The sequence below is a fragment of the Schistocerca nitens genome, chromosome 8, assembly GCF_023898315.1.
Source record: "Schistocerca nitens isolate TAMUIC-IGC-003100 chromosome 8, iqSchNite1.1, whole genome shotgun sequence".
Classification (NCBI taxonomy): Eukaryota; Metazoa; Arthropoda; class Insecta; order Orthoptera; family Acrididae; genus Schistocerca; species Schistocerca nitens.
In genome coordinates, this window is record NC_064621.1 from 79,711,975 (window position 1) to 79,737,785 (window position 25,811).

The 25,811-nt window shown below is 44.4% G+C and overlaps 2 protein-coding genes across 3 annotated transcripts in view; one reads left to right on the top strand and one right to left on the bottom strand.

Moving 5' to 3' along the window:
• LOC126199395 (uncharacterized) overlaps positions 1-24,444 on the bottom strand; it is a 90,289-nt gene extending 65,845 nt beyond the window's left edge. Inside the window, exons 1-2 of the mRNA XM_049936314.1 lie at positions 24,438-24,444; positions 11,585-11,699 (exon numbers count right to left, since the gene is read on the bottom strand). Coding sequence (XP_049792271.1) covers positions 11,585-11,699; positions 24,438-24,444 — 122 coding nt within the window. The remainder of the gene's footprint in view (positions 1-11,584; positions 11,700-24,437) is intronic.
• LOC126198535 (uncharacterized) overlaps positions 1-25,811 on the top strand; it is a 531,369-nt gene that overhangs the window by 426,276 nt on the left and 79,282 nt on the right. The window lies entirely within an intron of this gene.

Consider the following 25,811-nt stretch of genomic DNA (forward strand, 5'->3'; position numbering starts at 1 on the left):
GTTATGAATCAAGGAGTAAATTTTGATTGCATCCGCGCTGTCTTGTAATTATCTGCTCTTCTGTGAAGTCGCATGATTTTGAAATCGTTCGACGAAATTCTTTACTTGCCTGATAAACGTGGTTGGCGAAAAGAGGTACATTTCGGTCGTGTCACTTTAAAGTCCAGGTCGGGTGAGCGTCGTCATCTACGAAGTTCCTATCGTAGTACGATATCTGTCGGTACGTTATACACACTTATTTGATTAATAATCACACCACCCGACGTTTTACGTTAAAAAAGGCAAAGAAAGGTATTGGAATTTATCAAATACACCGAAAAAGATATCGAACGCAAGAAAAAGTCACGATCAAGAATCGAGCACGGACCAGCTGTTTGGTAGTCTAACACCTTGACCGCTCGATCACCGACCTTGTTGTGCTAAACGCGTAGAACAGTGGGTACCGTAGCTACACCGTGAAACACAAAAACATCAATAAATCGAACATTATTAATTTTGACCCCATATTATGTTAATAGAAAATGTTTGTTTTTAGACACTCTTTCGATGTATAGCATTAAAAATAGGATTCTCAGTCATCATCATTGACCTAGATTTTTTTCAAAAAGTAGGAAGTGTCTAGCAAAATGTCGAAACACGTGTGTCTATATTCAATAGAGAGCGTCCTTGCAAAACTTGATCAAAATCGATGGCTCACGTGTAAGACTCTCGCCTTGTTTGCCTCTCAATCTGTCTTGTCAAATTTTTGGAAGTTCCAAAATTTCCTTAAACCATCGATGGAGGCTAAACCAATTACCCTCACGTAGTTAATAAATGTCGTGTAACTAGGGGGTAGACCGTTCGCCGGGTACAAGTCTTTCGATTTGTCGCCACGTCGGCGACTTGCGAGTCGATGGGGATGAAGGGATGATGATTAGGACAACACAACACCCAGTCCCTGAGCGGAGAAATCTACGACCTAGCCGGGAATCGAACCCGGGCCCTTAGGATTGACATTCTGTCGCGCTGACCACTCAGATACCGGGGGCGGACACTCACGTAGTTAAAAACATAAAATTACCTCGCTTATTCGGGCAATGTTCCAACACTTTCATAACGTTCTACTGGTATGTTTCACTAACGAAAGACAATGTGCATTGATAAGTTTGATGTCAGGTAAAGCATGCCATGAGCGGTCTTCTAGCCCCGGCTTGCTGCGCTTCACGTGCTGCTGCTAGTCATGTGGGAAAACTCGAGATCACCTGTTCCATTGATAAAGAGAGAGATGTGCCTGATTTTAGGTGCTCTGGAATTTGCACTTGTGTAACGACTGTGATAACGCAGCTATACTGTGTGACGTAGGTTACGCAAGATAAAACTCTTGCTTATCTTTGGCACAAATATGACGTTGTAGTAGTTGAAGCTTGTGGTCCAACCCGGCACCGCTTCCGTTCGATCGCACATTTTTACGTTCTTTCAATGGCAGCATGACAGACGTACTAATTATAGAATTATTCTTAATGGCTGACCTCAGAAAATATAGTTCTGAGACGGTAAAATGGCTCTGAGCACTATGGGACTTAACTGCTGAGGTCATCAGTCCCTTAGAACTTAGAACTACTTAAATCTAACTAACCCAAGGACATCACACGCATCCATGCCCGAGGCAGGATTCGAACCTGTGACCGTAGCGGTCGCGTGGTTCCAGACTGTAGCGCCTAGAACCGCTCGGCCACACCGGCCGGCTCTGAGTCGGTAAAAGCGATCTACCTAGCTCCTAGAGAGCAAGTTACGAGATTGTATATTCGAATTTAAAATAAAGTCTGTAGCAGCAACAAGAACGGATTATACTTTCCTTGTCGCCAAATGAGAGTTGTCAGATACTGGCGATTTATTTGGGTCTAATGTACAACGAGGTACTTTTTTGATTTTTTGACGTATTCATGCGCCTGAATAAATCACTACTTTCTTGTTACCGTAACAACTTCGGTGCTCTCTACACTGTATTGTTATTTATTATTTATATTGCCCTGGTTCCACGAGGAACACTTCTGTCACATATGGTAGTAACTCATTCACTGTTTAATTATGTATTAAATATTCCACTACATTTACTTCTTTTGTAGCTTTTGATCCATATTAGATATACATTGCCAATATACTAACACACCTGCACCTTGCAATGCTCAATTTCTCATTTACATCAATTGTCTTTATTTTGCATTATTCTGCAATGCAGTGTCTCTCATATCACGAGGCAGTACAGTGTAACCCAGCTACACATAGTCCAGATAATGTTAGTGTGATACCTGCACCTGATGATGAACCTTCAGTGGCTCGAAAACTAGTTAACGGTACAGAAAATAAATCGTATTAAAATTAAAGAAACTCCACCGGTTGCAAAATCCAATGGCTCTGAGCACTATGGGACTTAACATCTGAGGTCATCGGTCCTCTAGACTTCGAACTACTTAAACCTAACTAACCTAAGGACATCACACGCATCTATGCCCGAGGCACGATTCGAACCTGCGACCGTAGCAGCAGCGCGGTTCCGGACTGAAGCGCCTAGAACCGCTCGGCCACAGCGGCCGGCCCACTGGTTGCATATGATGAGTGAAAACATTATGATCACCTGCTTAATAGCTTGTTTGTCAGTCTTTAGACTGAAATACATTACTGGTCCACCGCACCAGGGATCAGGTTTGTGGATGTATGTGGCATTATAAGTCTACGTACAGGTTATGTAATTCGAGTAAATAACGGGCCGCTGATTTGCGTACGCGCTAATGGTTCCCTATAGCAGCCCAGATGAGTTCCGTAGGATTTATATGAGACGAAATTCGTCGCAGAGACATCAACGCGAGTGCACTGTAATGCTCGTCAAACCACAATGGCGCGGTTCTGGCTCCGAGACACGGACAATTACACTGCTGAAACATGACATCGCCGTCGGGGAAGACCTCTAGCGTGAAGGGACGCAGTTGGTTCGCAGCTGTCAGCGTGTTTTCGATTACTACCACAGATCCCATGCAAGCGCAGTAGAATGTCTCTCTTAGTGTAATTGTGTTCCCAACAGCATCCGTCCGTAGCGCGCTGCACGTTTCGAGCCGCCGTTCACCTCGATGACCGTGTTTGTGGAGACGGCCAGCGAACTAGAGTAGCAAAACGGTGATTCATCCGAAGATCCGACACGTTCCCATTGATCGACGGTCGAATCCCGATGGTCCGTTGTCCACTGCAATCGCAACTGACGACGTCGTCGGGTCGACGTGTGAGGGGGTGGGGGTGGCCTGCTGCGGAGTTCAATGTTTAACAACGCACGATGAACGGCTTGTTCCGAAACACCTGTGCGTGCACCAGCATTGTGCTCTTTCGGCAGTAATAACACGGATCACCGTCTCTCCTACTTTACAGAGGAGACATGCCTCCGACTCCGCGTTCTGTGAAAAGTCGTGGACGTCCCGCCATTTAGCGCATAGTGGTAGTCTCACTGTCCTACCTCGTTCCGTAGATGCTCACGATAGTAGCACGTCAACATTCGACCAACTTCGCCGTTTTCGGGATACTCCTTCCAAAGCTCTGCATAATGAGCAACTTTCACAAAGGACACATTATTATTATCTCAATGTATTTTCCATTTGCGGCCCATATCTTGGCTAGGATGGTTCCCCGTCCGTTTCTGCGCAGCTTACATTGTTTTGTTAGTGCGTCACGTGCCCGCAACGCTACCAAGCGACATCCAGCGTCGCCGTGGTCAGTGCTCATTATGTTCTGGCTTACTTCTGTAAGTCGCAAATTTAAATCACAGTTGCAGTTGAACATCCGCAATAGATATTGTGAAGTTGTCACATGATTTCAACGCTACTGCGTTATAACGCGCACACACACGCGCGCGCCCCCACACACACACACACACACACACACACACACACACACACACTCTAACACACACACACTAACACACACATCTGATATCAGCCGAACAGAAAAGAATATTGGCCTCAATTCAGTGGAAAACAGCGCAGTGTTTCTCCTTTGTCTACAAGCAGGTTTCTGCTATTTGTAGAGTCCATTCCGGAAAGATTGTAAAGTATGCATGTAGAACTGTAAACGGATCCTAGCCAAGGCTCGCATACGTTACGTACCAAGAATAATGGAGATGTAACCCTTGTGTGCAATTTCTGGTTAAGCCACTTCACAAGGACGATCATAAATTTAAAAATTACAGGGTCGCCACCAGCCCAAGTCCTTCCTAACAATTAAGAAAAGACCGAACTGGAGATCATCAGTTTAATTAAATTAAGAATTTAATTATAAGAATGCAATTTTTTAAAATAAACTAACAAGATGAACAGAATTGTATGTCGTATATCAATGAGCTTGTTTAATTAAATGTGATAATTTCTTAATTTTGAGACAGTACACCGTTCACTTCGATTTTTCCTCCCACTTTTGTTCATCACAAGCAAGCAGATTAACTTAAAAAAATCAGGGAATAGAAAATTAATTTGAAAACTGGCATCAATGAGAGAGATAAAGGACGCAGAGTTTATCTTTTACGTAGCACATTTATTTCTGTACTGAATTTGATGCACATCCTATGAATACACGATTGGTGCCTGAATGAAAAATTTAACTAATTAATTCGCCAAGAAATGGTAGAATAGCGCAATTAAAAAAGGAAAAAAACACACAAAAGGGAAGTGGAACACAATAATCCAATCATTCCATCTACATACCCACGACAGAAATAGTTCAGAGAGATACCTATCATCATTATGCTCATGCACTAGCTTGGAAAGAGGTCTATACGATTCGCAAGGTTTGTATAGTAGATATACGACATGGAATACACGCCTGTCGCTTACGAACGGCCGAACTTCAGCACGTGGTGAACTTGATTACGAGTTAACTGTTCAGAAATTAGACGTTAAACCAGGCACAAATGTAAGAAATTTTAATGGTGCAATAGCAGAATGATTTTGCCGTCACGAAATAAAATTAACTCGGCAAGGCACAAACCCTCTCTTAAGAGCTACGAACTGTACTCACCAACCGCTAGTTGCAGAGTGTACTTTCTCTACCGAGCTTCGCCTAACTACTGGTGCAACGGAAGCTACCAGAGGGGTAGGCTTCAGCCACCAACCTGACAGACAAACCAACCTCAGACTAAAAGGGGTAAACCTCTCTGTCCAGGTACTGTGCTACCCTCCAAACGAGAAGCAAACATCACGTGCTCCTAGCAGGCGACAACCAACTCAGCGTCCCCCACGAAAGAAACACAAAACCACTCGTAAAAACACTCATTCAGTCACATTCACGCACACATAGGGTAGGGTGAAGGGAAAAACGTAATAAATATAGGTCATGATTTACTATGGAACACAAAAAAAATCAAACATAATATCATTTAATAAACCTTAGCTTGATTCCTCAGTCTTTCTGGGAGAGTTAATAAATTAAACCTCAATCAATGGACAGAATAGGATGCACAGAATCCAGTGAGACAAGCGTCTATGAAACGACTCCACAGAGACGTTTCCATATTGCCTGACAAAAAAAAAAAAAAAACTGAAGCACCCAGAAGACATGGTCGGATGTCAATGTAACTTCGTACAGGAACACAACATCGGCGGATTTGTAAATGATTATAGATCTGCACTCCTCTGTAAATGGTAGAGCAGGTGCCAGAATCCATTAAAGCTTCTCTTGGCTAGTGTATCATGCGTGGTAGGGTATGTAAGGAGCGTCGGAGAGCTGTCTCTGAAGGACAGGGAGATGCCGCACACTCGTGTGAGACAGCGTTATCAGCAGCTGACAGTTACAAATGAACCTCATTGTGGGTGTCCATTTGGCCAGCTGGACGAATGGTGCTACATCCAGATTTGTGGTGGATTTGGATGTGACAGTGGCCCAATATTGGCCTTACGGGTACGTGAGGGCAGGCCTACTCCTTGCGAAGGTTGCTGTTGACCACGTCTGTCCACGACCAGCTAGAATCGCCATATTGTGCACCAAGCAGAATTTAACCCCTTCACGTCTTCGCCTGCCATCCAGAACAAGTAATGGAATCCCTGTGATATTCCGTGTCATCCCGCACCATTGGTCAGGTAATGACAGGAACCGGACTAGAGAATTAACGTCTATTGCTTACATTGCTTGCCACAAACAAAAGGCTGCGTTTGGAGTGGTGCCATGAAGGGGAAGTATGAACTGTTCACGAATGGCATCGATGATTGTCCGGTGTAGTGCAGAACATCAATTCACCGCTAAATGCCTTGCTGAGCCACAGAGAAATTAAATAATAATAATAATAATAATATTTTTTTCTTCTAGCGTTGTTGGTATAGACACCACCATTCTTCCCAAATTCTGACTGGTTATTTATAAACAATTTCACCAGCGAATACCTAGATTTTGAAGGTGGAGTTAAAATGCCTAGCTCCTTACAAAGGTACGCACAAGATCACTGAGGGTGAACGGCTTTTAATATCTTTACAGCTCGTTTTGTGCAATCAATACTTCCTTACCAAGAGATGAATTACCACTTCCTCATGGCCCGGATTCGATTCCCGGCTGGGTCGGAGATTTTCTACTCCCAGGTACTGGGTGTTGTGTTGTCCTTATCTTCCATTTCATCCCCATCGACACGCAAGTCACCGAAGTGGCGTCAACTCGAAAGACTTGCTCCAGGCGAACGGTCTACCCGACGGGAGGCCCTAGCCACACGGCATTTCCATTTATCACCGAAAATTACTCCATACGACGTTATTCGGTAGAAATGTGGAAAATATGTTAGGAGGTTGACTGTTTGTTTTCAAGACTGGTAATTGTACGTAAAGCAGAAGTAGCAGAACTTACAGGGGGTGGCTAAAGATCTAGAAACCGAAAAAAAACGCATTACCGTGACTAAGAAACCCGTTGATATTCATAACAGCTTCCAGTCGTCTCGGAATGGAGAAATACTGGTCCTGTATGGAGGGGAATCTTACACCAGTCTTCTTGCAAAATAGTGAGAAGTGCAGCTAACAATGATGGAGGTGGATAGCGATCGCCGGCCGGAGTGGCCGAGCGGTTCTAGGCGCTACAGTCTGGAACTGCGCGACCGCTACGGTCGCAGGTCCGAATCCTGCCTCGGGCATGGATGTGTGTGATGTCCTTAGGTTAGTTAGGTTTAAGTAGTTCTAAGTTCTAGGGGACTGATGACCACAGTAGTTAAGTCCCATAGTGCTCAGAGCCAGCCAAAACGCCAGTGCTGCGCATGACAATCGTGTATAAAAGGAGCTGTAATGAGAGAGAGAATCGGATGCGCCAGCAGTCGCAGCATGTTGACGTTACCTGAAAAGGCGCTTTTAGTGAAGCTGTATTATCAGAATGGGGAATGTGCTAGTTCAGCGTTACGATCCTATCGCCATAGGAAGGGGGTTCGAACGGGTAAAGGTCCGTTGACAAATGCAGCCGTGGCGAGAATGATTTCGAAGTTCGAAGCCACGGGTTGTTTAGACGATAGACCCCGTAGTGGCCGACCGAGCACAAGGCGTAATGCTGCTGAGACAGTTCAGGAAGAAATGGAGGCTGTAGCGGGAAGTCAGCGTTCGTGCAGTCGCACGTCGCACCGGCATTCCATACACTACTGTTTGGTTGGCACTTAGGCGTACCCTGCGATGCTATCCGTACAAAATCCATCGGCATCATGAACTGTTACCTGGCGATTTAGTGAAGCGGAGGGAATTTGCGGTGTGGGCGTTTCAAAAGATGGCGGAAGATGGCGGAAGATGACGATTGGCTGAATAACGTGTTGAGGACCGACGAAGCTCATGTCACGCTCCGAGGTTCTGTCAACGCCCACAACTGCAGAATTTGGGCTACCGAAAATCCTAGAACTGTCGTGGAAACTCCATTGAACGACGAGAAAGTCACGGTATGGGTTGTATTTGCCACATCTACCGTTATCGGGCCTTTTTTCTTCGAGGAAATGCGTGTTGCTGGTTTTGTAACTGCTACCGTGACGGGAGAGAGGTACGTCGATATGTTACAGAATCGCATCATCCCCAGCCTGGCTGATAAGCACCTGCCGGAACGTACGATGTTTATGCAGGATGGCGCTCCACCCCATATTGCTAGACGCGTGAAAGATCTCTTGCGCGCGTCGTTTGGTGGTGATCGTGTGCTCAGCCGCCACTTTCGTCATGCTTGGCCTCCCAGGTCCCCAGACCTCAGTCCGTGCGATTATTGGCTATGGGGTTACCTGAAGTCGCAAGTGTATCGTGATCGACCGACATCTCTAGCGATGCTGAAAGACTACATCCGACGCCAATGCCTCACCATAACTCCGGACTTGCTTTACAGTGCTGTTCACAACATTATTCCACGACTACAGCTATAGTTGAGGAATGATGGTGGACATATTGAGCATTTCCTGTAAAGAACACATCTTTTCTTTGTCTTTGTTATGCTACTTATTGTTATTCTGATCAGATGAAGCCACATCTGTCGGACATTTTTGAACTTTTGTATTTTTTTGGTTCTAATAAAACCCATCCCATTCCAAGCATGTGTGTCAATTTGTACCTCTCTATCTACATTATTCCGTGATTTATTCAGTTTTCAAATTTATACTGACTTTTTGATCACCCGGTATTTCCGTTTTCTCTGTATGCGGTATAAATTTCCGATACGATGCCTCTTGAAACGCCGAACACTTTTGCCACCTTGGTTCCTGAAGCATCAACGATACGAACAATATGCCTACGTTCGAATTCAGTTAGCTGCAACATAATACACTGACAACTGCAGAGGACACTGTTCTGTCCGCGACTGACAGGCGCGACGTGTTGAGGACAGCACGGGTGCCGTTTGTTGTCAAAAAGAACAGCGCAAACTGCCGCCGTGACTAGCATCTGCATTTACTGCGAAGTGTGCATTTATCGCTTGTTTTCATACTTTTGTGCAACCTCTGTATTTCACCTGGGCATTACAGAAAGAGATTGTAAATGGACAGTTACACAAAAAAATGGTTCAAGTGGCTCTGAGCACTGTGGGACTCAACTGCTGAGGTCATTAGTCCCCTAGAACTTAGAACTAGTTAAACCTAACTAACCTAAGGACATCACAAACATCCATGCCCGAGGCAGGATTCGAACCTGCGACCGTAGCGGTCTTGCGGTTCCAGACTGCAGCGCCTTTAACCGCACGGCCACTTCAGCCGGCGGACAGTTACACAGTTAGAGTTTTCATCAGTATGTACAAGCGAAAAGTTGGAGCATTCTACCTCGTTTACCGTCTCATTTTTATGTGCAATAGCCCGCATCTCGTGGTCGTGCGGTAGCGTTCTCGCTTCCCACGCCCGGGTTCCCGGGTTCGATTCCCGGCGGGGTCAGGGATTTTCTCTGCCTCGTGATGACTGGGTGTTGTGTACTGTCCTTAGGTTAGTTAGGTTTAAGTAGTTATAAGTTCTAGGGGACTGATGACCATAGATGTTAAGTCCCATAGTGCTCAGAGCCATTTGAACCATTTTTTTATGTGCAATATCTGTTGGTGCTCTCGTGTCTCATGCCACACACGGTCGAGATTGTCTTCTTGAATCCATCTACAACTACGTGATTACTCTGCTATTCACAATAAAGTGCCTGGCAGAGGGTTCAATGAACCTCCTTCATGCTGTCTCTCTACCGTTCCACTCTCGAACGGCACTAGGGAAAAACGAGCACTTAAATTTTTCCGTGCGGGCCTTGATTTCTCTATTTTATCGTGATGATCATTTCTCCCTATGTAGGTCGGTGCCAACAGAATGTTTTCGCGTTGGGAGGAGGAAGCTGGTGATAGAAATTTCATGAGAAGATCGCGTCGCAACGAAAAACGCCTTTGTTTTAATGATTGCCACTACAATTCACGTATCATGTCTGTGACACTATCTCCCCTGTTTCGCCATAATACTAAACGAGCTGCCCTTATTTGTACTTTTTCGATGTCATCCGTCAGTCCCTCCTGATGCAGATCCCACGCCGCACAGCAATACTCCAGAATAGGGCGGACAAGTGTGGTGTAAGCAGTCTCTTTGGTAGACCTGTTGCACCTTCTAAGTGTTCTGCCAATGAATCGCAGGCTTTGGTTTGCTCTACCCACAATACGATCTATGTGATCGTTCAATTTAGGTTATTTGTAATTATAATCCCTAAGTATTTAGTTGAATTTACAGCCCTCACATTTGTGTGACTTATCGCGTAATCGAAATTTAGCTGTTTTCTTTTAGTACTCATGTGAATAACTTCGCACTTTTCTTTATTCAGGGTCAATTGCCACTTATCTAAATCATTTTGCAAGTCGACTTTACAAGACGGTAAATGACAGCCTCATCTGCAAACGATCTTAGACGGCTACTCAGATTGTCTCCTACGTCGTTAATATAGATCAGGAACAATGTTGTTGTTGTTAGTGTTGTTGTGGTCTTGAGTCCTTGAGTCCTGAGACTGGTTTGATGCAGCTCTCCATGCTACTCTATCCTGTGCAAGCTTCTTCATCTCCCAGTACCTACTGCAACCTATATCCTTCTGAATCTGCTTACTGTATTCATCTCTTGGTCTCCCTCTACGATTTTTACCCTCCACGCTGCCCTCCAATACTAAATTGGTGAACCTTTGATGCCTCAGAACATGTCCTACCAACCGATCCCTTCTTCTAGTCAAGTTGTGCCACAAACATTTCTTCTCCCCAATTCTATTCAATACCTCCTCATTAGTTATGTGATCTACCCATCTAATCTTCAGCATTCTTCTGTAGCACCACATTTCACAAGCTTCTATTCTCTTCTTGTCCAAACTATTTACCGTCCACGTTTCACTTCCATACGTGGCTACACTCCATACAAATACTTTCAGAAACGACTTCCTGACACTTAAATCTATATCGATGTTAACAAATTTCTCTTCCTCAGAAACGCTTTCCTTGTCATAGCCATTGTATATCCTCTCTACTTCGACCATCATCAGTTATTTTGCTCCCCAAATAGCAAAACTCCTTTACTACTTTAAGTGTCTCATTTCCTAATCTAATTCCCTCAACATCATCCGACTTAATTCGACTACATTCCATTATCCTCATTTTCCTTTTGTTGATGTTCATCTTGTATCTTCCTTTCAAGACACTGTCCATTCCGTTCAACTGCTCTTCCAAGTCCTTTGCTGCCTCTGATAGAATTACAGTGTCATCGGCGAACCTCAAAGTTTTTATTTCTTCTCCATGGATTTTAATACCTACTCCGAATTTTTCTTGTGTTTCCTTCACTGCTTGCTCAATATAGAGATTGAATAACATCGGGGAGAGGCTACACAACCCTGTCTCACTCCCTTCCCAATCACTGCTTCCCTTTCATGTCCCCCGACTCTTATAACTGCCATCTGGTTTCTGTACAAATTGTAAATAGCTTTTCGCTCCCTGTATTTTACCCCTGCCACCTTCAGAATTTGAAAGAGTATTCCAGTCAATATTGTCAAAGGCTTTCTCTAAGTCTACAAATGCTAGAGCAGGAACAGTAGAGGGCCTATAACACTTCCTTGGGGAACGCCGGATCGGCGGAGACTGTGGCGGCCGCCCGGCACTATACAGGGCGTGGCCCTCGCGTCGGGACCTGCCGGGGGCGGGGCTGGCCAGTCGCTGCTGGGGGCGGCAGCGGCAGCGGCAGCGGCAGCGCGGCTTTAAGCCGCCTCCGCCGCCGCCGTCTGCAGCGCCGGATCGATGGTGCGGTCCAGCCGTGTGCACCCGGATCGCAGGCGCCGCCCCCCCCCTCCCCCCCACTCCTGCTGCCGACGTCGTACAGGGCGGGGCGCCTCGCAGCAGTCACGGGCAGAGGGGCTGTCAGCGGTTTGCACCTGTGCCACCAACTGCCTACTCTTGGACACTCTTATACAGATCAGTATTCCTTCTTTCCTGTATTTTCTTCTCACGACGCCGCGGGACCATTTTCTTGTGTGTGGGCCCACAGCCTCAATAAATGGAAGAACGACGTTTTTCCACCAGCCTGTGTGTAATATTTTTTTTACTTTTCGTACAGCCGGTTTTGCCCATACTTAAATGTGTCTGAAAACATAGCAATACGGCATACCAAAAATCAGATACACGAAATCATGTCTCTAATTCTATGTACCAAAAATACAGGTAAACACAAAACACGCAACTAATTGGACGTACCAAACACAGAGCGATAATATTTACCTCTAGAACATATGTAGTTACATCGTCGTCTATATTTTTAAAGTCGCGTGCCGAGCATAATTGTGCAAAGAACTGACGTCAAACGTCCTCTCGTCTAGTATACCGGGTGATCAAAAAGTTAGTATACATTTGAAAACTTAATAAACCACGGAATAATGTAGATAGAGAGGTAAAAATTGACACACATGCTTGGAACGACATGGGGTTTAATTAGAACCAAAACGAAAACAAAGTATTGCTAGACGCGTCAAAGATCTCTTGCGCGCGTCGTTTGGTGATGATCGTGTGCTCAACCGCCACTTTCGTCATGCTTGGCCTCTCAGGTCCCCAGACCTCAGTCCGTGCGATTATTGGCTTTGGGGTTACCTGAAGTTGCAAGTGTATCGTGATCGACCGACATCTCTAGGGATGCTGAAAGACAACATCCGACGCCAATGCCTCACCATAACTCCGGACATGCTTTACAGTGCTGTTCACAACATTATTCCACGACTACAGCTATTGTTGAGGAATGATGGTGGACATATTGAGCATTTCCTGTAAACATCATCATCTTTGCTTTGTCTTACTTTGTTATGCTATTTATTGTTATTCTGATCAGATGAAGCGCCATCTGTCGGACCTTTTTTTGAACTTTTGTATTTTTTTGGTTCTAATAAAACCCCTCTAGCTACATTATTCCGTCATTTATTCAGTTTTCAAATTTATACTGACTTTTTGATCACCCGGTATAAAAGTGCTTGATATGAAAGTACTCATGGGAACAAAAAATTACCACGTTATGTAAACGTCAGATCCAGCCAGAAACACCAAGAAAACAAACTTTGCAATATTTCTTACGAAACACACTGTATATACTCACTCAACAAACTCACACGTGCAATTTGCGAGGGACATTTTGAACTGTCAGTTGGAGAATAACAATACAGGTATTTTACAACTATCGATAAGATTTCAAAAATCTGTCTGTCTTTTAGGAACAGTTATATGAAAAACGGTTATACAAATAAATCGGTTTCGTATATAAGCACCGTTGCAGAATCTTTAGTACATATGTCGAGAAATATTTCGTGGACCGAACAAAAACTTATTATATAGTATATATGCAGTATCGGGATCGATGAAACATCCCGAATCTCCAATGCGGTATGTTAGTAAGTAAAGTAGAAAAAATTGTGAAAATATGACCACATCTTTAGTGTAAAACAAAGTGCTCACTATTACAGCATGTGACAAACATGGAGAAACCACGTTAGCATTCAATTATGGGCTAAACAAACTTGTGAGGTGTGTAACAGTGTATATAAGATGAAAACAGACAACATTACGATGTCAGTCAGTCTGTATACTATGTTGTTCATGAAATGTATCTTTTACTACGCAGCATGTGTCTGTGGTCTTGGGTGTAGCTATTCATGGTTGTTTATCGCACAGCACAATCTTCTCTTACCGTATAAACGTTGTCTGAAAATTTAAACAACTGAGGCGATGAAAAGAGATAACTTTACCATAGCGTAAACCTCTACATTTTCTAAGAAATCGAACCACCCGGCGAATACATTTAATATGAAACAAATTAAACTTGTATCTGTACGTGGTATAAAATTGTACTCGTATAAAAGTGAAAGTATAAAAGAACATACTGTGCCAGAGTAATAACATTGTACTAGTATAAAGTGGAAGGATACAGTGAAACACGGTGGTAGGATAAAAACTAGGAGACATAAAGTAACGCAGATTACACATGTTGGCTCTGAACATATTATTAGTACAGGGCACAGAGGATAAAAATAAAACATTATGGCCTCATACAATGCGGCGTCATAACGTAAGTACAAAATACAGTTCATGACCAATAGATCGAGTTCGGATCGCTATTAGAAATCTTCTGTTTATTAGTTCTGTTTGTACACTGAATATCCTGTCAGTATGTTTACGTAAATGACTGCATACCTCTATTTCTTCAAGTATATTCATTATTCTCTCCTTACCGACCGTTCGTAGAACGTAAGTGTGCTGTCAGTGCCCTGAGAAGTACGATTTTCAGTGCGTAAATGAGCGCTAAGGGAAACGTGTTGTTTTCACTAGGGAAAGTGTGTAACTTATATCGTACCCTGAAGTTCCGCCCCATTTGTCCTACGTAGAATTACGTAGAACTTATTACAGTTACTGCAGTATATTCCTGATTGTGCAAATCATCATCATCGGTCCTAAAGCTTATCTGAATGCTCAAAAACAGTAATTTAAGTTTTTTTTCAGATTGTGCCTGACCTAGCGGGCATAGTGTTAACAGTCGCTGAGATAGACGTTCTTAACATGGGTTGAAATTTATCTTAGAATCTAAATTACAGGGGAGTGTCATTAAAAATTTGATAGCATACACAAAGATACCATTGGATAGCCGAGTTACCAGTAGTAGAACAAAACAAGATCACGAGTAAAGTATCGCGTCTTATCTCGGAATAAAGAAAGCGCAATAGGCAGAGAAACTTTAACGGTACCGAGACCGAATAACATTGTACGTGGTATTAACGATAAGCTTAAAGCACATAGCGCCTTAGTCGTAAAGTCTGGTAAGGGTAACTGGGTTGTTTTGGCGAAGGAGACCAGACAGCGAGGTCATCGGTCTCATCGGATTAGGGAAGGACGGGGAAGGAAGTCGGCCGTGCCCTTTGAAATGAACCATCCCGGCATTTGCCTGGAGCGATTTAGGGAAATCACGGAAAACCTAAATCAGGATGGCCGGACGCGGGATTGAACCGTCGTCCTCCCGAATGCGAGTCCAGTGTTTAACCACTGCGCCACCTCGCTCGGTTGGTAAGGGTAACTCTTCGGTTACAGGTAAAGCAGAGTATGAAAAGAAGATAGGTTAATTTTTTTCATATGAAAAACATACTGAAACTGAACACTATCCGTCCGATTAATAACGGTAGCCGGCCGGTGTGGCCGAGCGGTTCTAGGCGCTTCAGTCCCATAGTGCTCAGAGCGAATAATGATATTGACAGTCCATATTACTTTTTGGGCTAGAGGTTAATTCTTTAATTAGGGAATATCAAACTTTTGAAGCTAGTCATACCAATAGCAATTCCATTGTTCTAGTCAACACAATTAAATATATGAGGATTCCGAATAATAACAATAATAATAATAATTAATAATAATAATTTGGTCGGCGGAGTTCAGGCTCACCCTGTAGATTTCGACAGCATATTAATCCTGGCCGAAGAAAGTAGCTTTTATGAAAGTTGATATACCTAAGAACGATAGCAATTTCAAGAGAAATAACAGCTGTAGACTTTGTTCCGTTGCTCTCGACGTCAAGGGAGTGAATACCCAGCCTTTACTTATTTAAAAATTATGAAGCATCTTCAGTAATGCATGTTTTATAATATTTAGGTATGTTACTACATCCGTAAAATTAAATTACTGCACTGACGGAAAAACAGTCGCAACACAAAGAAAGAAGATATGCGACATAAATGAAAGTTGGTAGGCGTGTTTCTACATCTGAAAGATGACTGCTATTCAAATTTCGCGCAACGGTGACACTAGAGCGCCGTTATGAGGATGCAAATCAGGTTTGCTTTAAGAACAAGCTGTAACGGCTGTGAGTGTTAGTATCCTTTGAGACTGGACGTGGTGAGCTGATGTTGATCGAGAATTCCTTTTAGGCGACAATGACGCCCTTATCAACACCTCAAACGAGATCGTGTAACAGGGCTACGAGAAGTTGGATGTCTCTTCTGCGATATTGTCGAAAGACTTGGCAGGAATGTAGCAACTGCACATAATTTCTGGCAGCGATGGTCACAACAATGTACAGTCGCAAGAAGACTGGGCTCCGAACGGTCACGCCAAACTACCAAGAGGGAAGACCATTGTTTTCGGCGTATGTCTCCCGCGCATTGTACTGCATCTGCTGCGGCGATTTGAGCAGCAACTGGCACCACATTGACTCAACGAACTGTTACAAATCGCATACTTCAAGGACAGATCCGAACCAGACGCCCTGTAGCGCGCACTCAGCTGACCCCCAGACTACCGCCAATTGTGACGTCAGTGATGTCAAGCGAGAGTTCATTGGAGGGCAGGGTGGAGGTCTGTTGTGTTTTCTGATGGAAGCTGGTTCTGCCTCGGTCCCAGTTATGGGCGTGTGTTAGTTGGGAAGAGGCCAGTTTAGGGCTTGCAACCAACCCGTCTGCGTGCCAAATACACTGGAACCGACACGTGGAGTTGTGGACTGTGGTACGACTTCGAATGACAGCAGGAGCGCTCTCGTGGTTACTTAACACAACCTGAACTGCAAAATTATACGTTAGTCTTGTGATTCGATTCTTTTGCTGCCATTTATGAACAGCGTTCCATGTGTCGGATGTTTTCCCACAAGATAATGCTCGCCCACATACCTCTGTTGTAACCAATCATGCTCTCCTACTCGACCACCAGATCTTTCTCCAACCGAGGACATATGGGACATAATCGGACGACAACGTCATCCACTAAGATCATTAACCGTCCCTATAATGGGCGACCAAGTGCAACAAGCATGAAACTCCATCCCACAAACTGACATACAGCGCCTGTGCAGCACAATACGTGCACATTTGCGTGCTTGTATTCAACATTCTGGCGGTTACACCTGTTATTAATGTACACGTATCAGCATTCGCATTTGCAACGGCTTATCTTGCGCTCACATTAACTGTGTGTGTGTGTGTGTGTGTGTGTGTGTGTGTGTGTGTGTGTAATTCTGATGAAGGCCTGTGTTGCCGAAAGCTTTGTTTGACAGTCTTCTCGTTGTGCCTATCTGCGACTCAGCATCTCCGCTATATAGTGAGTAGCAACTATCCTTTTCATAATATTGTCATTATTCCATCCTGGATTTTCATTGTTTGATTTTACCTAAACAAATCTATTCATGAAATTTCATTATTCTGCTTCAATTATGTCTTGGTATTAACATTTTTCTCCGTCAGTGTATTTACTTCTGCTTTCCATTTGTCATCCTATTGATTCATATGTGCCGTCCTCGTATTGTACTTAGTTGGCTGCGTACTCCAGGGTGTCCTGTTTTCTGCGTTTTTGATGACATTACTGCTGAACATCTCACACTGTTCATCGTGTATTGGTTGTGAGTGCATACTTCGTCTATTGTTGCGAACTGTTTCTCTCTCTCTCTCTCTCTCTCTCTCTCTCTCTCTGTGTGTGTGTGTGTGTGTGTGTGTGTGTGTGTGTGTGTGTGTGTGTGTGTGTCCTTCTTTTCTTTCTTTTTTTTTGTTTATGTTGTAGTATCTGCATGTAGTTTCATAGATGACTACATGTATGCATATGATGTTGCGCGTTTTTTATAATATGTTAATAGCCCCTGTTGTTATATTGGTGCCTAATGTGGTCAGTGATTTGTAACTTACATTCATTTGGTCATGTATTACTTTCTTCTTCATTGCAAGAGCTCTTTGTTTGTGAAAGTTTTCTCTAATCTTAAGTGTTCCGCGTTGTGATTGTTCAGTCTGTTCCATTTTGTTAGAATGAACAATCACAACAGAAAACTCGTAACATTACAGGAAAATTTTCACAAACAAAGAGCCCTTTCAATGAACAAGACAAATAAATGACCAAATCAGCATAAGTAACAACTTATTGACCAGGTGAGCCACTAAAACAATAACAAAGATGTAGAAAACACGCACGCACACACACACAATTAACATACGCACACACATAACAAACAAATCAGTATCGAAGTACGTACAGATACCACAACACAAAAGACGAACAAAAACACGCGACAGTTGGCAACACAACACTAGATACACGAAACACGCAGTGAACAGTGCAAGTGGAGTGTTTAATTGAAATGTGTTCAAAAAATGCCGATAATTGGCCATCGCGCTGCGCGCAGACCGATTAAGTGCAACCCCAGGCCGGTAGTACGAATTATGTAGTTCACATATCTTAAGAACTAACCCGTAATTTAACTTCACGAAACCTGTGCGGCAAAAAACTGTTTATCACTAACAACAAAAAATCATAATATAGTAACAGATCTGTTGTACAACGCAGTTACTATTTACATAAAACAAACATGTATTACAGGCCACTGAAGTTGCTTCACAAATAAAGAGTCGAAACGCTTACGTCACAAAACGTGCAGCCTTTTATTTAATTGCGTAGACGGACCACATCTCCAAAAATATACGAGGGCGTAGTAAAAAGTAATGCCTCCGAATTTATTATGTGAAAACTCTTCACGATTTTTAAACAAAAGTTATCAATATTCTACATATTTATTCTTCATGTCTTCCTATTTATTTATTTCCATAGTAAACCTGGCGACGAACACATTCCTCCAAAGCAGCGTCCATTTCGTTGACTTTGTTGACGGATCCAAAACCTCACCTCTACTTGCGCCGCTTCATTACTATCAAAGTGCTCAAAGATGTTCATTAAGTTTCGGGAACAGACGAAAATCGTGGGGGGGGGGGGGGGGGGCAAGTCATCCTTTGGACTTTGGTACGGAGAACATATGCCATTTCCGACCCGGATAGCTTAACCCAAGAACTTGCGCATTTGATGGCTGTTTTTAAGGAAAATGGATACTCCGAGAAGCAGATTCGTGGGGCTATGGAATTTGGAACATCTCCGGAAGTGCATGAAGAGGAACATAGGTCGGTGGCCTTTCTTCCTTATACTGGAGGTATATCGTTTAAGATTGGACGAATTTTAAGGAATTTTAACATTAAGAGTGTGTTCCGTCCACCTTGTAAGATTAGGGCACTACTCGGCTCTGTGAAAGATGATTTGGGGCTTAGGAAAACCGGTGTGTACAAAATTCCGTGTCAGTTTGGGAAAGCTTACGTTGGCCGTTCGATTCGCACAGTGCATGACGGGTGTGAGGAACATCGCCGACATACGAGGCTACAGCCGGAAAAATCGGCAGTAGCAGAACACTGTTTAAATGAGAGACACGGTATGAAATTTGATGAAACCGTGGTAGTTGCCAACATTTCCGGTTTTTGGAACAGTGTCTACAAAGAGGCGATTGAAATTAGGTTGGCGGATAATTTAATCAACAAGAGACAATGGGCTTCCTCTTAGCAAGACGTGGAATCCTGTATTGTCTGGCATCAATACTGAACGCTCTTCGGTGCGGCCCTGAGTGCCATGTATCGTTGCCAGCAGTGTTCTACTAAGGGAGGCGCCACCTCCCTGTCTTGGAGGGCACCAACTGTGATGGGCGGCGCATGCGCCGTGTACTGAACGGTGGCCTATATAGGACGTCGACTTGCAGCCTGGCGTCAGTTCTCAGCGGGACTCATCAGCAGAAGCAGCATTTTCCTGGAGATGGCGACCAGCTGGATCGCCGAAATATCGAGTCAAGTTGATTTTAGGATCCGGCAGCAAACCCGAAGAGACTTTCAAGACTTATTACGCCGGGAAAGCTTACGTAATCACAAGTCGGGATTGTATGGAGGATGATCGATGACAGTGAACCCAAAGGCGCCGGTTTGTCGCAGATGTGGCAGCGCTCGTGTGTGGTCTGGCATTGCTATGTAGAAGAAGAGAGTGCTCCATGCGTGGACGAACTCTTCATTCGATGTCCGGTTACAGCGTCGTGTTTCGCATGCAGCGACGTACGTACGTTACACACTGCCGTGCAATACGCTACAGTTCGGAGCCCTCTAGCGGAAGAGGGCTGCATGTATGTAGACATGAAGAATGAAAATGTAGAATGCTAGTGGAGTTTGTTTTATTTAAAAACCCCTAAGAGGTTTCATATAAAATATTCGGAGGCCTTAGTTTTCAGCACGCTCTCGTAGAAGCAACTAAGGAACGACGGAAAACAGAAAATGACGATTCCCCCCATCTTTCTCTGCTTCTTACACTACCAATCAAATGACGGTGATCCACCAACAGCAGACGGAAAAATTTCATTCTGTATCCCCAAGGGGAACCTCCCCACTACCAATCCGCTCCGGCTTCTCATGTAGAACACGAAGTATATAGGGTCGGTCGACTTCTCTGGCGTGGTGGTAATACTTTACATACACAAACCTTGCTCGTGTATCAGTCTAGCTTTGAATGAAAAACGTGTCAAAATCCCTACTGTAGATCCTAACATTAGCCTTCACATACTTCAATTTGAAATTTGTGGAGAAGAATATTCTGATAATTTTGTGTGGCACAGTGACCTGGTGCAAGTTTTTCAGTTGGACGCCACCTACCCCTGTTATCTTCATTTGAAAGCTGAATCCGAAGCACTTGTCGTTTGCGCCCAATCTCCACAGCACAGAGAGAGGAATGCTGTGTTAAAAGACAGACTGAAAAATTCATCCCGCAACCTTCGATTTCTGACACGCTCTTCATCGCTAGACCAACAGACCCTACATAGATTCTGCTCAAGCTTCCGCTGCTGTTTCGGTGTCGCAAATACTGGGATTTCTCCACATCCCGAGCTGTGGAGGAGTTCAAGCTCGTTGAAATGTACCTCCAAGCTGCGTTTGGGTGAGGTGGATGTGCAATGGGCACGGATGACGTCAATGAGTTATGCAGTACTGTAGTGATGGCCTCTTGAACCGGCAGCGCTTCAGTTGTCTCGTAGGTCTGGCCAATGTGTGTTCCGTCTGTGGAGTGTGGCGGCTGTTGGCTTCATAGCTTTTCCCGCCAGATCGCACCTCCTCCGCATGTAACTCCCATCATTGCCACAAGATGTCACTCCAGACACCAGTTAAATGTGGAACAGATAACAATGCATATATTATAGGATCATGACTAGTTATCGGTAACAAATTGTATGCATAAACATTCCTCGTGAACCGGTCTGTTAAGCGAAAAACGTATCAAAATGCCTTGAGTATTTCCTGAGATAGCCTTCACATACAGACAGAAACTGCGGACGGGGGACTTTAATTTGTAACACGTGTAGAACAGGTTATCCAGAATGGATTGCTACACGGGTCTTCGACAGCGCAAAACACAATGGAATCTCGAAGGATGAAATGAATCGACATCAACGTAGTGTTTTGATATTCGTATTGACCGACTAGGACCACGTAACAGCTCCGTCCCTCTATCTTTGTTCCTAGCTGTCGAGTATTCCTTCATATTATCCCCATATTATATTTTCTTTTCTTTTGTCCTTGTCGTTCCCAGTTCCTTATTTCTTCTGCTTTGAAAGCCTTCTAATCTTAGTAGTTTATTCCGAAAGTTGTTTCTTTGTTATTTCCGATTCTTTGACGTCGTTTCTTTCTAGTTCTTTCCTTATGTCTATAACCTATGGAACTGTCGATTTCTTTTTACAGAAATACAGAATATTTGTTTCGTTAGTCTGTTCTCATTCACTCGATAGAGGTATCAATAGCAGATTAATGCTCACCTTGCCAACACTTCTGATACTTTCTCTACATTTTCGGTGATTTCCTGGTTATTTCTAATTTTCCAATCATCTGTAGTTTACATTCCACCCGTTATTTTTCTAATAATCCGATTTTCAAGTAGCTCCATTCTGACCAGCTTAAAGATCATCGTTAAGCCTTCAAATGGATATAAACATTCTGGGCTTACCACTATGGTATCTTATTTAATTTTGTTTGTCTAGACATTTGCATTTATTGCTGTAGATTTTTTGTTATGTCATACGCCGATCCGGCCGGGCGTTGTGGCCGAGCGGTTCTAGGCGCTTCAGTCTGTAACCGCGCGACCGCTACGGTCGCAGGTTCGAATCCTGCCTCGGGCATGGATGTGTGTGATGTCCTTAGGTTAGTTAGGTTTAAATAGTTCTAGGGGACTAATGACCTCAGCTGTTAAGTCCCATAGTGCTCAGAGCCATTTGAACCATACGCCGATCCGCATTAATTAACTCTTACATCTATTGCAAATTTATTCAGTCCATTGTGCTGTGTGGTGTCTCTAAGTAATTAAAAATTATTTACTTACTCACTCAATTTTACCTGTGTGTGTTTCTATGTATTTTGTGCGTTTCATATTTGCTATGAATTTTGGTTGTCACCTGAAATTTTGAGACTATTGTATCCGCGTATTTTTTCAGAAGATCTGAGTAACTGCTTCTACCAGATTTTCTGAAAGTATTGCAAAATCGTCTACAGAAACCAGGCATTTTACGTTGACCGCATTTGTTTTTCTTCGCAGAATTTGTGCTTCATTTTGTGTTTCTTATTACAGTTTCCCACAACTGTTCTAGAAGACAGTTAAACAGTGAAGATACGCCGCTCCTTTACCGAACGCCACTCTTTTCTTTTTTTCTTGTTTCCAAAAATGGTGTTCACCACAAATTTTACTAAATCCTTAATCTACCCCCGTGCACTGATACTCGGACCGACGAGCAAATCGGTGCACTGTATCCCGCAGGTCGCCGGCACATTACAAAGATGGCCGCTACTGCGCCTGTCTGTGTTAGACCAGCACACTGTAAGCATGCAGACTGGTGTTTGTGCTGCGGTATTAAAGGATGAGCAATACACGCACAGCGTCGCAACGGGCACGCAGCGCTGTTCTGAGAACCGGCGAGGGTGCAGGAGCTATAAGGCGCCTGTATTGTGGCGCATCCGCGTCGTTCCCTACGCTCCTCGGAGTATGGGACATCATCATCATCATCATCATCATCATCATCATCACTGAGATCGATATGGCGACGGTAAATACCTCTACATATCACCCTGGGACGTCGCCAAAAAGTCTGCAATGCTGTATACACTGAAGAGCGAAACAAACTGTTTCACCTGCCTAATAACGTGTAGGGCACCCGGGAGCACGCACAAGTGTCACAACACGACGTGGCATGGACTCGAATAATGTCTGAAGTAGTGCTGGAGGCAACTGACTTCTTGAATCCTGCAGGGTCGTTGTGGCCGAGCGGTTCTAGGCGCTTCAGTCTGGAACCGCGCGGCCGCTACGGTCGCAGGTTCGAATCCTGCCTCGGGCATGGCTGTGTGTGATGTCCTTAGGTTAGTTAGGTTTAAGTAGTTCTAAGTTCTAGGGGACTGATGACCTCAGATGTTAAGTCCCATAGTGCTCAGAGCCATTTGAACCATTTTTAATCCTGCAGGGCTGTCCACAAATCCGACAGAGTACGAGATGGTTGTGATCTCTTCTGAACAGCACATTTCAAGTATCCCAAATGTGCTCAATAATGATCATGTCTGGCGAGTTTGGTAGACAGCGGATGTGTTTAAACTTAGATGAGTGTTCCAGGAGCCACTCTGCAGCAATTCTGGACGTGTGGAATGTCGCATTGTCGTGCTGGAATTGCCCAAGACCATCGGAATGCACAATGGGCGTGAAGGGATGCAGGTGATCAGACGGGATGTTTACGTATGGCTCACCTGTCAGGGTCGTATCTAGACGTATCAGGGGTATGATATCACTCCAAGTGCATACGCCGCACACCATTACCCACCAGCTTGCACAGCCCACTGCTCACATGCAGGGTCCATGGATTCATGAAGTTGTCTCCATACCCGTACAGGTCCATCCGCTCTATACAATTTGAAACGAGACTCGTCCGACCAGACAAAATGTTTCCAGTCCGATATCGACGTTGACGGGCCCAGGCGAGGCGTAAAGTTTTGTGTCGTGCAGTCATCAGGGGTACACGAGTGGGCCTTCGGTTCCGAAAGCCCATATCGATTATGTTTCATTGAATGGTTCGCACACTGACACTTGTTGATGGCCACGTGATAGTCATGGTACACTCGTGAAATGGTCGTACGGGAAAATCCCCACTTCATCGCTATCTCGGAGATGCTGTGTCCCGTCGCTCGAGCGCCGACTATAACGGCACGCTGAAACTCATTTAAATCTTGATAACCTGCCATTGTAGCAGCAGTAACCCATCCAACCACTGCGCCAGACACTTCTTGTCTTACGTAGGCGTTGCCGACCGCAGCGCCGTATTCTGACTGTATACATATCCCTGTATTTGAATACGCATTCCTATACCAGTTACTTTGGCGCTTCACTGTAGATGGGAGTCGTGTCTGTATGCGGCGTGCCCCAGCGTTGATGCGCATGATCTTAATGAGCTCTACGTAGCAGTTGGGCTTGTAGGCAGCCCTTTAAGCTAGAGAAAATAATCCTGGTGCTCCCGTAACGCGGCGGGAGGGGGGGGGGGGGGGTGGCGGGGGCATTTGAGCGCGCGAAACAAGAAAGATAACCTCTTGTTTTCTGTCGGATATTGAGGCTACTCCCTTTCGGCAAAGTGTGTTCGCTTTCGCAAAATAACTTACCTGGCATCATGCAATCTGACTCAGGACGTGCGGAAATCTAAAGGCACACGAGCCAATCACGCTCAGCACAAAACACTGACAGTTGTTGTACTATATATGACAGTATATCAGAACAAAAAAACTGAAAAAGTTTTGAGACAGTAACGAAAACACAATCTGATAGCACTGGTACAAGAATATTACCGGTGCTGGCTGACTATGGTAATCTTTCTAATTTATAATAATGTTCCAAGTGTCACAACGTTCATACACTGAAGTGTGTATATAAGACAAGTGTCTGGCGCAGTAGTTAGATCGGTTATGGCAGGTTATCAAGATTTAAGTGAGTTTCAGCGTGGTGTTATAGTTGGCGCATGAGCGATGGGACGCAGAATCTCAGAGGTAGCGATGAAGAGGAGATTTTTCCGTACGACCATTTCACGAGTGTACCGTGAGCATCAGGAATCCAGTAAAAGACCGATGACGATTGAATAGAATCGTTCAAGGTAACAGAAATGCAACCCTTCCGCAATTTCCTGCAGATTTCAATGCTAGGCCATCAACAAGTGTCAGCTTGAGAGTCATTCAACGAAACATCATCGATATGGGCTTTCGGAGCCAAAGGCCCACACCTGTGCCCTTGATGAGTGCACGACACAAAGCCTTACGCCTCGTCTGGGCCCGTCGACACGGACATTGGATTGGAAAAGTTTTGCCTGGTCGGACGAGTCTCGTTTCAAATTGTATCGAGCGATGGACCTGTACGAGTATGGAGACAACCTCATGAATCCATGGACCCTGCATGTGAGCAGGGGACTGTTCAAGCTGGTGGAGGCTCTGTAATGGTGTGCGGCGTGTGCACTTGGAGTGATATGGGACCCCTGACTTCTAGATACCACTCTGACAGGTGAATCGTACCTAAGCATCCTGTCTGATCACCTGCATCCATTCATGTCCATTGACTGTGCATTACGATGGATTTGGGCAATGCCAACAGGACAATGCGACACCCCAGCCGTCCAGAATTGCTACGGAGTGGCTGCAGAAACACTCTTCTGAGTTTAATCTCTTCCGCTGGCCACCAAACTCCCCAGAAATTGACAATCTTATCTGGGATGCCTTGCAACGTGCTGTTCAGAAGAGATCTCCACCCCCTCGCACTCTTACAGATTTATGAATATCGTTGCAGGATTCACGGTGTCAGTTTCCTTCAGCACTACTTCAGACATTAGTCGAGTCCATGCCACGTCGTGTTGTGGCACTTCTGAGATGTCGCGGGGGCCCTACACGATATGAGGTAGGTGTACCAGTTTCTTCGGCTATTGAGTGTATGTAAGGGAGTTGCGTTAGCAAATATTTAAGTTGAATTTGCTGTAGCTATTTCATATGTAGCGA